The 12,507-nt window shown below is 49.5% G+C and overlaps 1 protein-coding gene across 1 annotated transcript in view; it reads right to left on the bottom strand.

Moving 5' to 3' along the window:
- Positions 1–11,692, bottom strand: part of LOC147736832 (uncharacterized) — a 38,794-nt gene extending 27,102 nt beyond the window's left edge. The window contains exons 1-2 of the mRNA XM_086953522.1: positions 11,658–11,692; positions 3,084–4,478 (exon numbers count right to left, since the gene is read on the bottom strand). Of these exons, the coding sequence (XP_086809648.1) occupies positions 3,084–4,446 (1,363 nt within the window). The 5' untranslated portion in view covers positions 4,447–4,478; positions 11,658–11,692. The remainder of the gene's footprint in view (positions 1–3,083; positions 4,479–11,657) is intronic.
- Positions 11,693–12,507: the final 815 nt, after the last annotated feature.

Below are 12,507 nucleotides of genomic sequence, written 5' to 3'. Positions count from 1 at the left end.
CCCTCTTTTCTCCTCAGGCATCCTGCTGCACACTCCAGCCTCCTCCTCATCGGGTCTCTCCGCGTCTTCAGTCTTTGCCTTTTCTTTTCTTGTCGGCCTTCCTGATTGGTCCTTCTCTGTAAAGCCACCTCCTTCTCCGTAAAGCCACCTCCTCATTGGGTCTCTCCGCGTCTTCCATCTCAGTCTTTTCTTGTTCTTGTCGGGCTTCATGATTGGTCCTTCTCCGTAAAGCCACCTCCTCATTGGGTCTCTCCGCGTCTTCCGTCTCCACCATTTTCTTTTCTTGTCGGCATTCCTGATTGGTCCTTCTCCGTAAAGCCACCTCCTTCTTCCTGCAAGGTGAGGTCTGGTGCAACAGGTTAACCCTTGCCGCCCCCTGGTTTTCGGTGGCATCTCCGGTTTCCATGACTGGTAACGGGGGTTCAGGGCCCTACTCTCGGGGTCCTCCTCACAGGAATGTATGAATTTTATTCAAAATGTACTGAAAATGTTGCGGTGATTGCTGAACCACTTCACAACCTTTTCAATAAGAAGGTTTTATTTATCTGGGGTTGGGGACAGGAGGTTGCATTTGCAGAGATTAGTGGAAAACTGCTCAATGCAGCACTTCTGAGTCCATATCTACCAGGCAATGAGTGCTCTATCACTGATGATACTGGTAGCATTGGCAATGGCGCTGTAGTGGCTCAAGGCAAAGGAAATCAGGAATGTGCAATGGCATCACACACACTGCGACCACATGAATGTAAACACTTGACCATTGAGCGTGGGATGTCGGACTACGCATGGGCAACTGAAAAGTTTAAGTCATCCTTGTGTGGGAACAAGTTCAGAATATGAACTGATAATCAACCTCTTTTGAATGGTAATAATGTGAACACCAGCAGGCTACTGCCAGGTTGGTGAGGTTAAGTTTAAAACTTTTGAAACATAATTTTGAGGTCGAACACACTGCAGGAGAGAGGAACAAAAATACTTATTGCTTGCCCCGACTGCCCTGAGGGCAGGAAGATGTGGAACATAAGAACAAAAAGAATGACTGTGAAGATGTGGAATGTATTGCTGCAAGTATTTGTTGGCCGGGTAAAGACTGTGTGTGGGGGCAAAAGTATAGAAAGACATTGGATGAAGATTCTATTTTACTGAAAGTGATTCATTTCATGAGGAAAGAATGGCCCAATGAAAAACGATTTGTTGTGTGAACTGCAGACTGATGGCCAAGTTCATTCTGTCAGGGGGGAGCCATGAAGGACATTTAGGTGTGATATCTAGCAACAAACGACTGACAATGCAATACTGGTAGCCTGCCATGGACAGGGATGTGGAAAAACTCATTGGAGAGAGTTACCAGTTGTTTGCAAAATGATAAAAGGATGATATACAGAGTTCTGCATACGACAGAAGTGGGTTTTCCTGTGGGGCAATGAATGTAATGATTTTTTAGGTCTGTTTCAGATGCTTCCTGTACATCAGAAATTTGACATTGTGCTTGTGGAGTACATGTCAAATTGGTTGAAAGTATGATTTGTACATGGAAGTGAGGGTTTTCTGTGTGAATTGGTTTCGGATAATGGTGTACAATTTGTCTTGAGGGAGATGAAGCAGTATTTGGATGGAACTTGATTCAAGATAAATGTGTTAGTCGTCATCACCCACAGAGTAATGGCCAAGCAGAGAGGATGAACAGATTGGTCAATCAGGGTTTTTTCATGGCCGGTATCAAAGTGGAAGATGCTTCAAGGGCTATGCTTTCAGCTTATCGCAACACACTGCATGGGACCATTTTGTGCTGAGAGGCGGAAATTTGTATGATTTGGTCCTAGTAATGTGCACTGAAATGTCCAAAGAGGGACTGAGACACAATAGCTATATAAAGAAGGAAGAAAGATTAATTGGGCTTCAAAAGATACATATGATGCTGTAAAGCTATTGTTCGCACAGACATGATCACGGAGCCAATAATCTTATGCAATCATAGTACTCTGGAATTACTGAGGGAATCAGATGCCAAATCCCCACAATAATTCAACATATCTCAGAGCAATCACCATTTACTTCACCCACCCTCCAGAAGAGTTTCTTTTATCGCTGATATTGCGGACTTAGAGGGAGGAAAAAGTGAGGGAAATGTAATAGGAGACATTATGGAGACACGGCTGAGGCCTTATAATGGGGCCCATATTAGATAAAATAAACATAAGATAATATATCACCCAATCCTGTATACTGTAATACAACTAACCCAGCTTGATATTCAGACCACCTTGTACTGTGCACCTAACCCTACAGACAACACTTAATCTTGAACCTCCCTTGACCTTGTACGTTGTTCTACACAATGTAGTATGATATGATACAGCCCGCCCTCTCTGACCTGCAGGCTCCCCATGTCTATTTACAAGTACCTACACACCACAGAAAAATGACCACTTCTTATCGAAGGCTCAGGGGTGCCGCGGGTCTTACCCTCCCCATTCCACCACTACAGACCTGACTTACAGATCATTTGTCCTCTTCACACTGCCTTCCTCCCCTTCTAAGCGTCAGACCCTGACTGACCCAGAAATCCTCTTATATTCTGAACACTGGAACATCACATAGACCCAGTCCCATCTCTAAAGTGCTTTAGTCTGCACTAGCAACAAAAAAGGGCAATGTTACTCTTGGTGAATAAGACCTCACTTACATCTCACACTTAGGGGATGGTGAGTATCGGGTACTTCGATTGAAATCACAGATTCTGCCACTAATTCCTCAGAGGTCCTGAGTCCGAAAAGGGGCTTCTCATGCGCGGACCAGAATTCAGGTAATTTTTCATGTGCAGAGTTCCATTTCTTAGCCTATCACTGAACGGGAAGGAGAAACTCCTTTGCAAAAATAAAGGCGATACCAGTTACATGACCGATTCTAGTGTACTCAAGGCCCTCCCCAAAGATACCAGTCCACACAACTCAGATTAGGCCCCCTGCAGGTCTTACTAAAAATCTGGAAAGATCCACTTTGGAGATATTTTATGTTACATTCCCTCAGAAATGTACAAGTTACTCGCCATTCTGCATGTTAATTCAGTACGAACCAAATACCTGGGATGGCTTTGAGCAGCAATCCATCTGCGTCTGTATTTCTTCTCTCCAGTGGGTCTCTAGCGATAGCTCCATCAGTATCAGCAGCATTCTGTGGCAGGAATGATGAGGCTCCAGATGGGCCCTGCACATCAGCACATGTCGGTTGTAGGTCAGAGTTCTCATCTCGGTTCTCAGGGCCCAGTGGTTCTTGCTTGTAGTTCTGATCGTAGTCCTCAGGACTCAGTGGTTCTAGCTTGTAGTTCTGATTGTAGTCCTCAGGACTCGGTGGTTCTAGCTTGTAGTTCTGATCGTAGTCCTCAGGACTCGGTGGTTCTAGCTTATAGCCGCGATCTGGACTGGGTGCCTCAAGGTGCATTGGTTCGGTCTTGCAGTTCTGATGTGGTTCATGTGCATCAGAGAGCATCTGCTGCAGGCAGGTGATGTGCTGTAGATTCTGGTCTTCTTGAAATGCTGGGTGTCTGCAGACGTTTTGCCGTTGACCGTCGCCATCAAACCACAACAACTCTTGCTTCAGGTGTTCAATTGGTCCCTCCCCATCTGGGAGCACTGGTTTTCTGCAGGGGTTTCGCTGTGGCTCATGTCCCTCATGAAACAGTGGTTGCAGGCAGACGTTCTGTTGTGCGCCCCAACTATCTGCATACAATGGTTCCTTCTTCACGTGCTCCTCTTGTTCGTGTTCCTCTGGTTCTCGTTGTATGCACTGGTCCAACTGTGGTTCCTGCCCGTCATCAAACACTGGTGGAAGACGAAGGCTTGGCTCACTTGGGATGACTTGAACATCTGGAGGAGGGCCCCTGGAGACAGTACCGTCCTGCCGTGGTCCAGGGCCAGCCGGAGACAGAGGTTGGAGGCACTGGCTCTGCTTTGGTTCATGCCCACGAGGAGACAGAGATTGAAGACACTGATTCGGCTGTGGATCACGACCAGGTGAAGATGTAGATTGAAGGCATGGGTTCACCTCCTTGGCCCCGAGTGAAAGATTGATCGGAGGGGACCTGCTGAGAGGACAATCTCTAACCACTACGGGACCGGCCATCTCCAAAGACAAACCCCCATTTACAAGGTGATCTAGACCCTTTGCTATCCAGATTTGATCCATAAGCCCAGCGACTCTTGACGGCACGTCCTCTAGGGTATTCTGCAATTTGTCCAGTTTGGCTTCCAACTGCTCCAACATAGATAAAAGGATCATGTTAGGTGCGTTCCCCGATAGCGGTTCCATCTCACAGTCCCTCTGAGCATCAGTTTGGGATCTTGAAGAAGGCACATTATGGATAGGAAAAGAAGGGAGTGTGGCTCTTACGGGTTCAGGTGAACACTGCACTTCTCCTATTTGTCTTGGAACCGGCCTTTTCTCCATTCTGGAATTCTGATGTTCAAGTCCTCAAGTGTCTGTGAAGGGAAGAACATAGAAAAGACAACACATTATCACAGGACAATTAGGTCAAAATACTCCTTCCTGTCTCATCACACGTTGTTTAAGCTTTAAAAAAAAAAAATATTCAGTCCAGCTAATGGCTCGAAAGAACTAAATTGTCTCAAGAGCTGGAGAGGATCTACCCTGCTCAAGGTCAAGCCTGTCCTCGAGGACATCAGGAGTTACCCTGCTACACATCTAAACCCGCTCAGTGCTGCCCTCACGTGATATGGTGAGATTTCATGCAGGTCCGCTCTGCCCTGCCAGAGAGGACTCCCTATCCAGAGCTGATCTGTTAAGCTTCAAAATGTATCAGTATGACCTCATCAAACCTAACCCTATAATTTAACGGACTTATTATGTTTTTGTAATTCTTTATTTTTTTTTAATTAAAACTTGGTAAGCATTACCTTAATAGATATTCTCTATGAAATTGAGCATTGAGGAATAATAGATTTAAGGTCCCAGATAAAAATACAAATGTGCTTGTCAGAAGCTACCTAGGCCACGTAATCTCTGCTGATGGGGTCTGCCCCTAAAATGAATCAATTAAAGACACACAGGAAATACCTAGATCCATAAAGAAAGAAGAGGCACTCACGTTTTGGGTGAGAAACATTCTATTCTCAGTTTGTACCTAATTTTCTTGTGCCATGTGAGCCCTGCTGAGGAAGGGTGCACACTACGTGTGGAGTAGGGAATATGAGAAGAATTTGCAGAAGTTAAGGAGAGTCTTGTGAATGCTCACAGTCTGAATAGTTTTGCCCCATTGCGTTGTTACGGACGCCAGAGACAAGGGCCCAGGAGTGGAACTGAAACAGCGGCATGATCGGAAAGCAAGTCATGATTGCCTTTGCATTTAGGGCTTTGCTTGAGGCTGAATGTAGACATTCCAGAAGGAGGCCTTGGCCATGCTTTGGGCTCTCAAAATAAACATTCTTGTGGAGTGTAGGAAACTGTAAGTAGAGGATGTTCGACTAGTCCAAACTGGACCCAACCTATGCTGCTGCTACAAGGTGCCTGCTTTCTAATGTCAAATAAGGGGCAAACTCTTTCTGGCGTTTAATATGATACATGCACAATGACATGACTCACAGACCTTGCCAGACCGAGAAAGCACTGTTGATCTTTACTTTCAAGCTCTACATATTTTGAGCAAAGAGTGAAAGAGCGCCCATCTCCGAAGGCTAGTAGGCATCAAGCCATTAATCATTATGACAATTAATAAGCAGAACTTTTGTCTTCTCAGTGTTTCACTTTAGTTTATTGCAACCCAGCCTCTGCTATAGACAGGCAGGGTTTGGTGGAATGTGAGCTGAGGGGAGAGTTAACTGTCTAAACACAGCAAGATCTGGGTGTCGTCAGAACACATAAATGCTCTAACACCTTTCTCAAGTAAAGCTTCAGCAAGCGGGATTACATAGCTAGTGATCACATGGGGCGAGATTGAGGACCCATGAGTCACTCTGGAATTGCATGCAATATGTTGGACGAAAAGTTGCCCAATCTGGCGATACATGTTCAGCCTGTAAAGAATGATATGAACCTCTTTTAGGGCCTAGCACCCGATGCCCAAAGCCTCAACATGCCTCAACAAGATGGAGTACTCAACTGTGGGACGACAGCAGAGAGATCTAATGAGAACAAAGCATTGGCTCCTGCTCCCATTTCAGCTCATCCATAATCGGTAGAGGCACTGTCTTTGTATTGTGTGATGGCCGAAATCATGCCCTAGTTTCCTTGAGAAAGTGGTTTTGCTACAAACCTTTACACGAGCTAAGAGCAAAAGAAAGTAACGATATTGGTAATAACTTTTTTTAAACCAAGGAATCTGCTCCTAGCTTCCAGAACAAGGGATTCACAGGGGTGTCTTTAAGAGGGGCAGGAACCATACCATTAACAAATAAGTGGGGAGTAATGGCAGAGGTACTGGACCAACTTAGAGGTTCAGATGTTTGAAATTTGTTACAGGATTGACGTTGTTCAGCTAGCCAGATCTAGCCACCTCAAAAGGAAGTTGCAGAAGTCTCAGGGTATAAAGTGGAGAGCTCCCTGTGTCAAATAATTCTAGGTGCTGAAGTGGTCTCTACCAGGGGGAGGGTATGTGAATCAATCTCCCCATTAAGGTTTTAATTTTGTTGTGTCGCACAGTTGGCGCAACAGTGTGAAAGTGAATTATAAATTGAAAGTTGCTGTGAAGCTGACATACAAAGGGACACAGATGAGTTGGAAAACTAGATGAAGTCATTGTAGGAGGCGACAAACAAACAGATTCTCTGAGCTAGAGCAATAACCCCGCCACATAACTTAGTAGGGGAAAATAAATATAATATTTCAGTAAAGGAGGAGGCCTTAGAGAAGAGGTCCTGAAGGAATAACATCAGGATCGAGGAGTATATATGCGCAAAGAAGGGGAAGACAAGTAAACATGTTAGAGAAATGTTGCATACAATCCTCAACCAGAGATGAAAAGGCTTGAGAATGACAAGGCTATGCCACTATGAACGTTTGGAGACAGCTGCTTATCACCTCCCCTCCCCCCCTGGACTCACCTCCTCTCTACACCCTGGACTCACCTCCCCTCTCCACCCCCTGGACTCACCTCCTCTCAACACGCCTGGACTCACCCCCCCTTTCACCAGGACTCACCTTCTCTCTACACCCCTGGACTCACCTCCCCTCTACACCCCTGGACTAACCTCCCCTCTACACCCCTGGACTCACCTCCCCTCTACACCCCTGGACTCACCTCCCCTCTACACCCCTGGACTCACCTCCTCTCTCCCCCCTGGACTCACTTCCCCTCTACACCCCTGGACTCACCTCCTCTCTACATCCCTGGACTCACTTCCTCTCTACATCCCTGGACTCACCTCCCCCCTCCCCCCTGGACTCACCCACTCCCCCCTGGACTCACCTCCCCTCTACACCCCTGGACTCACCTCCCCTCTTCACTCCTGGACTCACCTCCCCTCTTCACCCCTGAACTCACCTCCCCTCCCCCCTGGACTCACCTCCCCTCTACACCCCTGGACTCACCTCCTCTCTACACCCCTGGACTCACCTCCTCTACACTCCTGGACTCACCTCCTCTACACCCCTGGACTCACACCCCCCCCCCCTCTGGACTGACCTCCCCTCTACACCCCTGAACTCACCTCCTCTCTACACCCCTGGACTCACCTCTTCTCTACAACCCTGGACTCACCTCCCCTCTACACCCCCGGACTCACCTCCTCTCTACACCCCTGGACTCACCTCCCCTCTCCCCCTGGACTCACCTCCCCTCTACATCCCTGGACTCACCTCCCCTCTACATCCCTGGACTCACCTCCCCTCTACCCCTGGACTCACCTCCCCTCTACACGCCTGGACTCACCTCCCCTCTACACCCCTGGACTCACCTCCCCTCTACACCCCTGGACTCACCTCCCCTCTACATCCCCGGACTCACCTCCTCTCTACACCCCTGGACTCACCTCACCCCTGGACTCACTTCCCCCCTACACCCCTGGACTTACCTCCCCCCTATAGTTAAACATGCATGTACATTTTTTAAGTGGTGGATATGTTAATCAGTTATTTGGATTCGGAAGGATAGTAGAAGGATAGAGGAGGAAAAAAGGTTTGTGTTTAGATAGCGCTTGTTACCCCTGATGGGGTGTTGAAGCGCGCTACTCCGGAAGTCTATAAAGGACTAGTGGTGAATTAATATGGTGAAATGTGAAAGTAATCGGAGTGGTGGATATTAGTCAGTTATTTGGAGTGAGTGGAAGAAAGGTTTGCATTCATATAGCACTTGTTACCCCTGATGGGGTTAACGCATTGAGCCAGAACCATAACTGAACTTTTAACTGTGTCCCTGGGGACTCACATTGATACTAGACAAGGTGTGTCTTGGCTGTACAGCACTTCACAATTCACGCGAGTGTGGGTGTGATCTTGGGTCCTCCGCCAATGATTAGCATTGTGCTGCTCTGATGTCAGCGAGCTCATTTGTCACCGTACTGTCTGGCCACTGTGATAGGCGCACGCCACGTCCTCATCGTGGTCGGCGCACGCCCAAGCCACAAAAAACACACACGCTTAATAGTAGCCCAAAAATTTGCCCCCCGCCAGGCATGGGTTTTTCCCTCCCAATTGGAAAAAATGTCACCGAATATGGCAACACTATCTGTAACTCTTGAACAGATTCACTTCCGGGTGACCGGAGGCAGCTCCGCGCGGAGGATGTTTAAAGCCTCTTTGTTTTCTGAAAGTAATATTACACCGACACATTCCTTCTTCTGGGTCAATCGCGGCAGAGTCAGCACCAGCAGCGGAAGCCGGGGGGAGCATTTGTCTCAGGACAACATTACCCCGCCCCCTCCCTCTCACAATGTCTGCTTCCGGGTCCGAGGTGGCAGAGTCTCCTCTAGTACCGGATCCTGCTGAGCTCCTCAGGCAGAACAGTGTCTGGGTCAGCGGGGGTAAAGTCATCACCAGCAGTGGAGCCCAGCCTCGCCCCCTCTCTTCCTGTGACCCCTTTGTTTGGCACCTCTGCGCTTTCTTTTGACAGAGGGAGTCTGAGGGTTCGTTATCGAATGAGTATTGACTTTTTCTGGAGAAAAAAAGAGGGGTTCCCGGATGACTTGCTTTAGGTACGGATGGGGCACCTGATTGTTTGTTTCCCTCATCAACATTGGCATATACAGTTTGGCATAGCAGATTAAGTTCATCCAGTAGGGTCTGCTACCATCATAGGGGATTGGCAACTATGTGTGGCTTCTATTAAAGGAATTTGTTCAACTCTCTCTAATTCACAATCAATGTCCGATGTTACCCTAGTTAGGTAGTTGTCCAGAGTCCCCTTCCGAGGCCCCCCCTGGGAGAAAACATTTTTTAAAACTTCTTTACCAGTCATAATGTGGATTGTTTAAGTGGTAAGAACAAACTCCTGCGCTAGACCAACGTGTTACGTGGTAACCGCGGTAGTCTTTGAGCGTTAGCCAAAGTGTTCGAGGCAGTTACTGTTCGGGGTCTAAAAGGTCTGAAAGGTGTACCTCTTTTTTCCAGCAGTAAGCAGGCAAGGAACAAGTGAGGTGGCCCTGCCCTGCCTCTTCCGGCCTCTGAGGGTCCACAGAGGGCCCGCCCTTTCCCCGCATCCGCGACGCGGAGGGAGCTTCCTCAATTTAAGCGCCTCCGGGCGCGCTAATCCTCGGGATGCGTGGGCGGTGCAGGATGTTGTCCCAGGGCTTGCTGGGAGCTGTAGTTCCCCCCAACTGCGGCCGTGAAGCTGGAAACAACGGCGGCAGGGGGAACGAGCAGCGTCAGAGCCCCAGCAGCAGGTGAGGGAAGGTGTGTCCGCCTGCTCCCCTCCTTAGCCCGGTATGATTTGAAAACAGATCCCCCTTGGTTGTCAAGATATACAACAATGTCCTGTAACATGTTCTGAGCACCCAAATGTTTCACAAGCTCCTCCAAATGGAACGGAAAGGAAATAGTTATAGAGCCGCAGAAAAATCAGAGCGCTCTTAAAGTACCAAGGAACAGAACCAAAAGAAACAAGTCAAAGAAACTCAGTTAATCCACTGAGCTTACCGGACCTCCGAGGAAAGAGTTACTGAGAAGGGCGTAAAAACTCAGTGTCCTGCAAGCCTCCGGGAAGAACTGCCCTTGCCCTCTACTGCCGGTAAAGAATGTCTTGAAACACATGCGTTCACGCTCAGCCGAGCGAACGCTTCCAATCCAGGGGAGGTGGGGGTGGGGGGGGGGGGAGTGGGCGATGGGGGGGCTTGAGAAGAGCCCGAATACAACAGCAGGAAAAAAACGTAACTTTCGCGTCTCAGCCGAGAGCGCGGTGAAATCCGGCACCAAACGACAGGCCAGGAGTTGCAGAGCGCACCTCTAGCTCAGTAAAGAGAGTTAATTGTTTTATGGGCAGACAAAAGTAGCCATGATCTCCCTACAGCAGCATCCTGCCTTTAGCAAACTCATTAACTGTGTAAAATGTCATCGCATCATCACACGTAACATACTGAGTTGGGGTTTGCACAACCGTAATGTGACTGACGGATTGTGGTTCTAACCATAACTTGCAAATTTCAGGAGTTTGTTTGGCTTTAAGTCTTAACCATATATGCATTTTACCCTTGTTTTTAAGTGAATTTCTGATGTTTTATTTAAAGACCCATTCAGGTGTTTTAACTAGGCCATCTACAACTTCACTTTAACCATATTCAGTGGAAATATATAGGGATAAAGTACCCCCTTATGCACCTTCTAAGGATATTGCAAGTCAACAAGGTGTTCCATAACCATAAAGAGGAACGAGGAAGGCAGAGTTCCTTTATAAAGTTAGGGAACACTGAGGTGACTTGCAATAATCTTATGATATTCACCAGGTGGTACTTTATCCCGTATAATACATGGTCACACCATCACCTTTCCCACAAAACCTTGGTGCGTAGCTCCTACATATGCAACAGCTAACATGTTTGCAAACATGAAGAATGAACATAAAAGTTCCTCTCCCCCTCGCTGCCCCTCTACCCCTCTCTGCCCCTCGCCCCCCTCTCACCCCTCGCCCCCCCTCTCTGCCCCTTGCACTCCCTCTCTGCCCCTCGCCCCCCTCTCTGCCCCTCGCCCCCTCTTACCCCCTCTCTGCGCCCCTCCCCCTCTCACCCCCCTCTCTGCCCCTTGCACTCCCTCTCTGCCCCTCGCCCCCCTCTCTGCGCCTCTCCCCCTCTCACCCCCCTCGCCCCCCTCTCTGCCCCATGTGCCCCCTCTCTGTTCCTCGCCCCCTCTCTGCCCCCGCCCCCCCTCTGCCCCCCCCCCCTCTGTCCCCCCCCTCTCAGTCTCACACTCTCTCTTCACCCCTCGCCCCCTCTCTGCCCCTCCTTCTCCCGCCTCCTCTCCTTCTCCCCACTCTTCCTCCTCCTCTCCCCATCTCACCCCCCCCTCTGCCCCTCCTCTCAGTCTCACCCTCTCTCTCCGTTCCCTCTCGCCCTCTCCCCCATCGCAGTCTTCCCCCCTCCTCTCTCCCTTGCTCCCCTTCTCCCCCCTCTGCCCCCTCCCCTCTCCTCTCCCCCCTCGCCCCTTCCTCTACCCCCTCCTCCTCCCTCCTCTCCCCCCTCTCCCCCCCCCTCGCCCCCCCTCTGTCCTTTAAGTCTCACCCTCTCTCCTCTCTCAGGGGTCTCTTCTCTTCTCCTTCGCTGTTGGAAACTAATGAACGGTTTCACTTCCGGGTCACCCGGGGCAGAGTCGGCAGAAGAAACGGAGCCGATGGAGCTCTCCTCAGGCCTGAGAGGTGAACAGTGTCCGGGTAAATGGGGGCAGCGTCAGCACCAGCAGCGGAGGCTGAATGGAGCCTCCTCTCAGGATACCATAAGCCCCGCCCCATCCCTCTCCATAATGTCTGCTTCCGGGGCAGCGTCGTCAGAGTCAGCGTCTGTACCGGATGTTGATGAGCTCTCCTCAGGCGTGTGAGTATGATAGTGTCTGGGTCACGAGGGGCAGAGTCAGCACTAGCAGCGAGTCCCAGCCTCTTGCAGAGGAGAGTGGCCTTGAGGGTCTGTCTGTCTGTCCAGGGGGGAGGAGCCCTGAGGGCCTGTCTGTCTGTCCAGTGGAAGGAGGAGCCCTGAGGATCTGTCTCTCTGTCCAGAGGAAGGAGGAGCCCTGAGGTTCTGTCTGTCTGTCCAGTGGAAGGAGGAATCCTGAGGGTCTGTCTGTTTGTCCCGTGGAAGGAGGAGCCCTGGCTGCAGTTACCTTCAGTTTCAATTGTAGACACTGCAGGGGTAAGTGAGCCTCTCACAACCATCGTACAACCTAAGAGGTGTGAATACAGCCTGGGGGTGTACTTACCTCACACCGTCATCAGGGGTTGCAGTGGGCAGGTGTACTGATCTCACACCATCATCAGGGTGGCAGGTGTACTGACCTCACACCATCATCAGGGGGGAGGGGGACAGGTGTACTGACCTCACACCATCATCAGGGCGTACAGGGGGAAGGTGTACCGACATC

This window comes from Lissotriton vulgaris, chromosome 1_2 (assembly GCF_964263255.1).
Source record: "Lissotriton vulgaris chromosome 1_2, aLisVul1.2, whole genome shotgun sequence".
NCBI lineage: Eukaryota > Metazoa > Chordata > Amphibia > Caudata > Salamandridae > Lissotriton > Lissotriton vulgaris.
The sequence above is the reverse complement of the archived record's forward strand: the minus strand, read 5'-3'. Positions and strand labels throughout refer to the sequence as shown.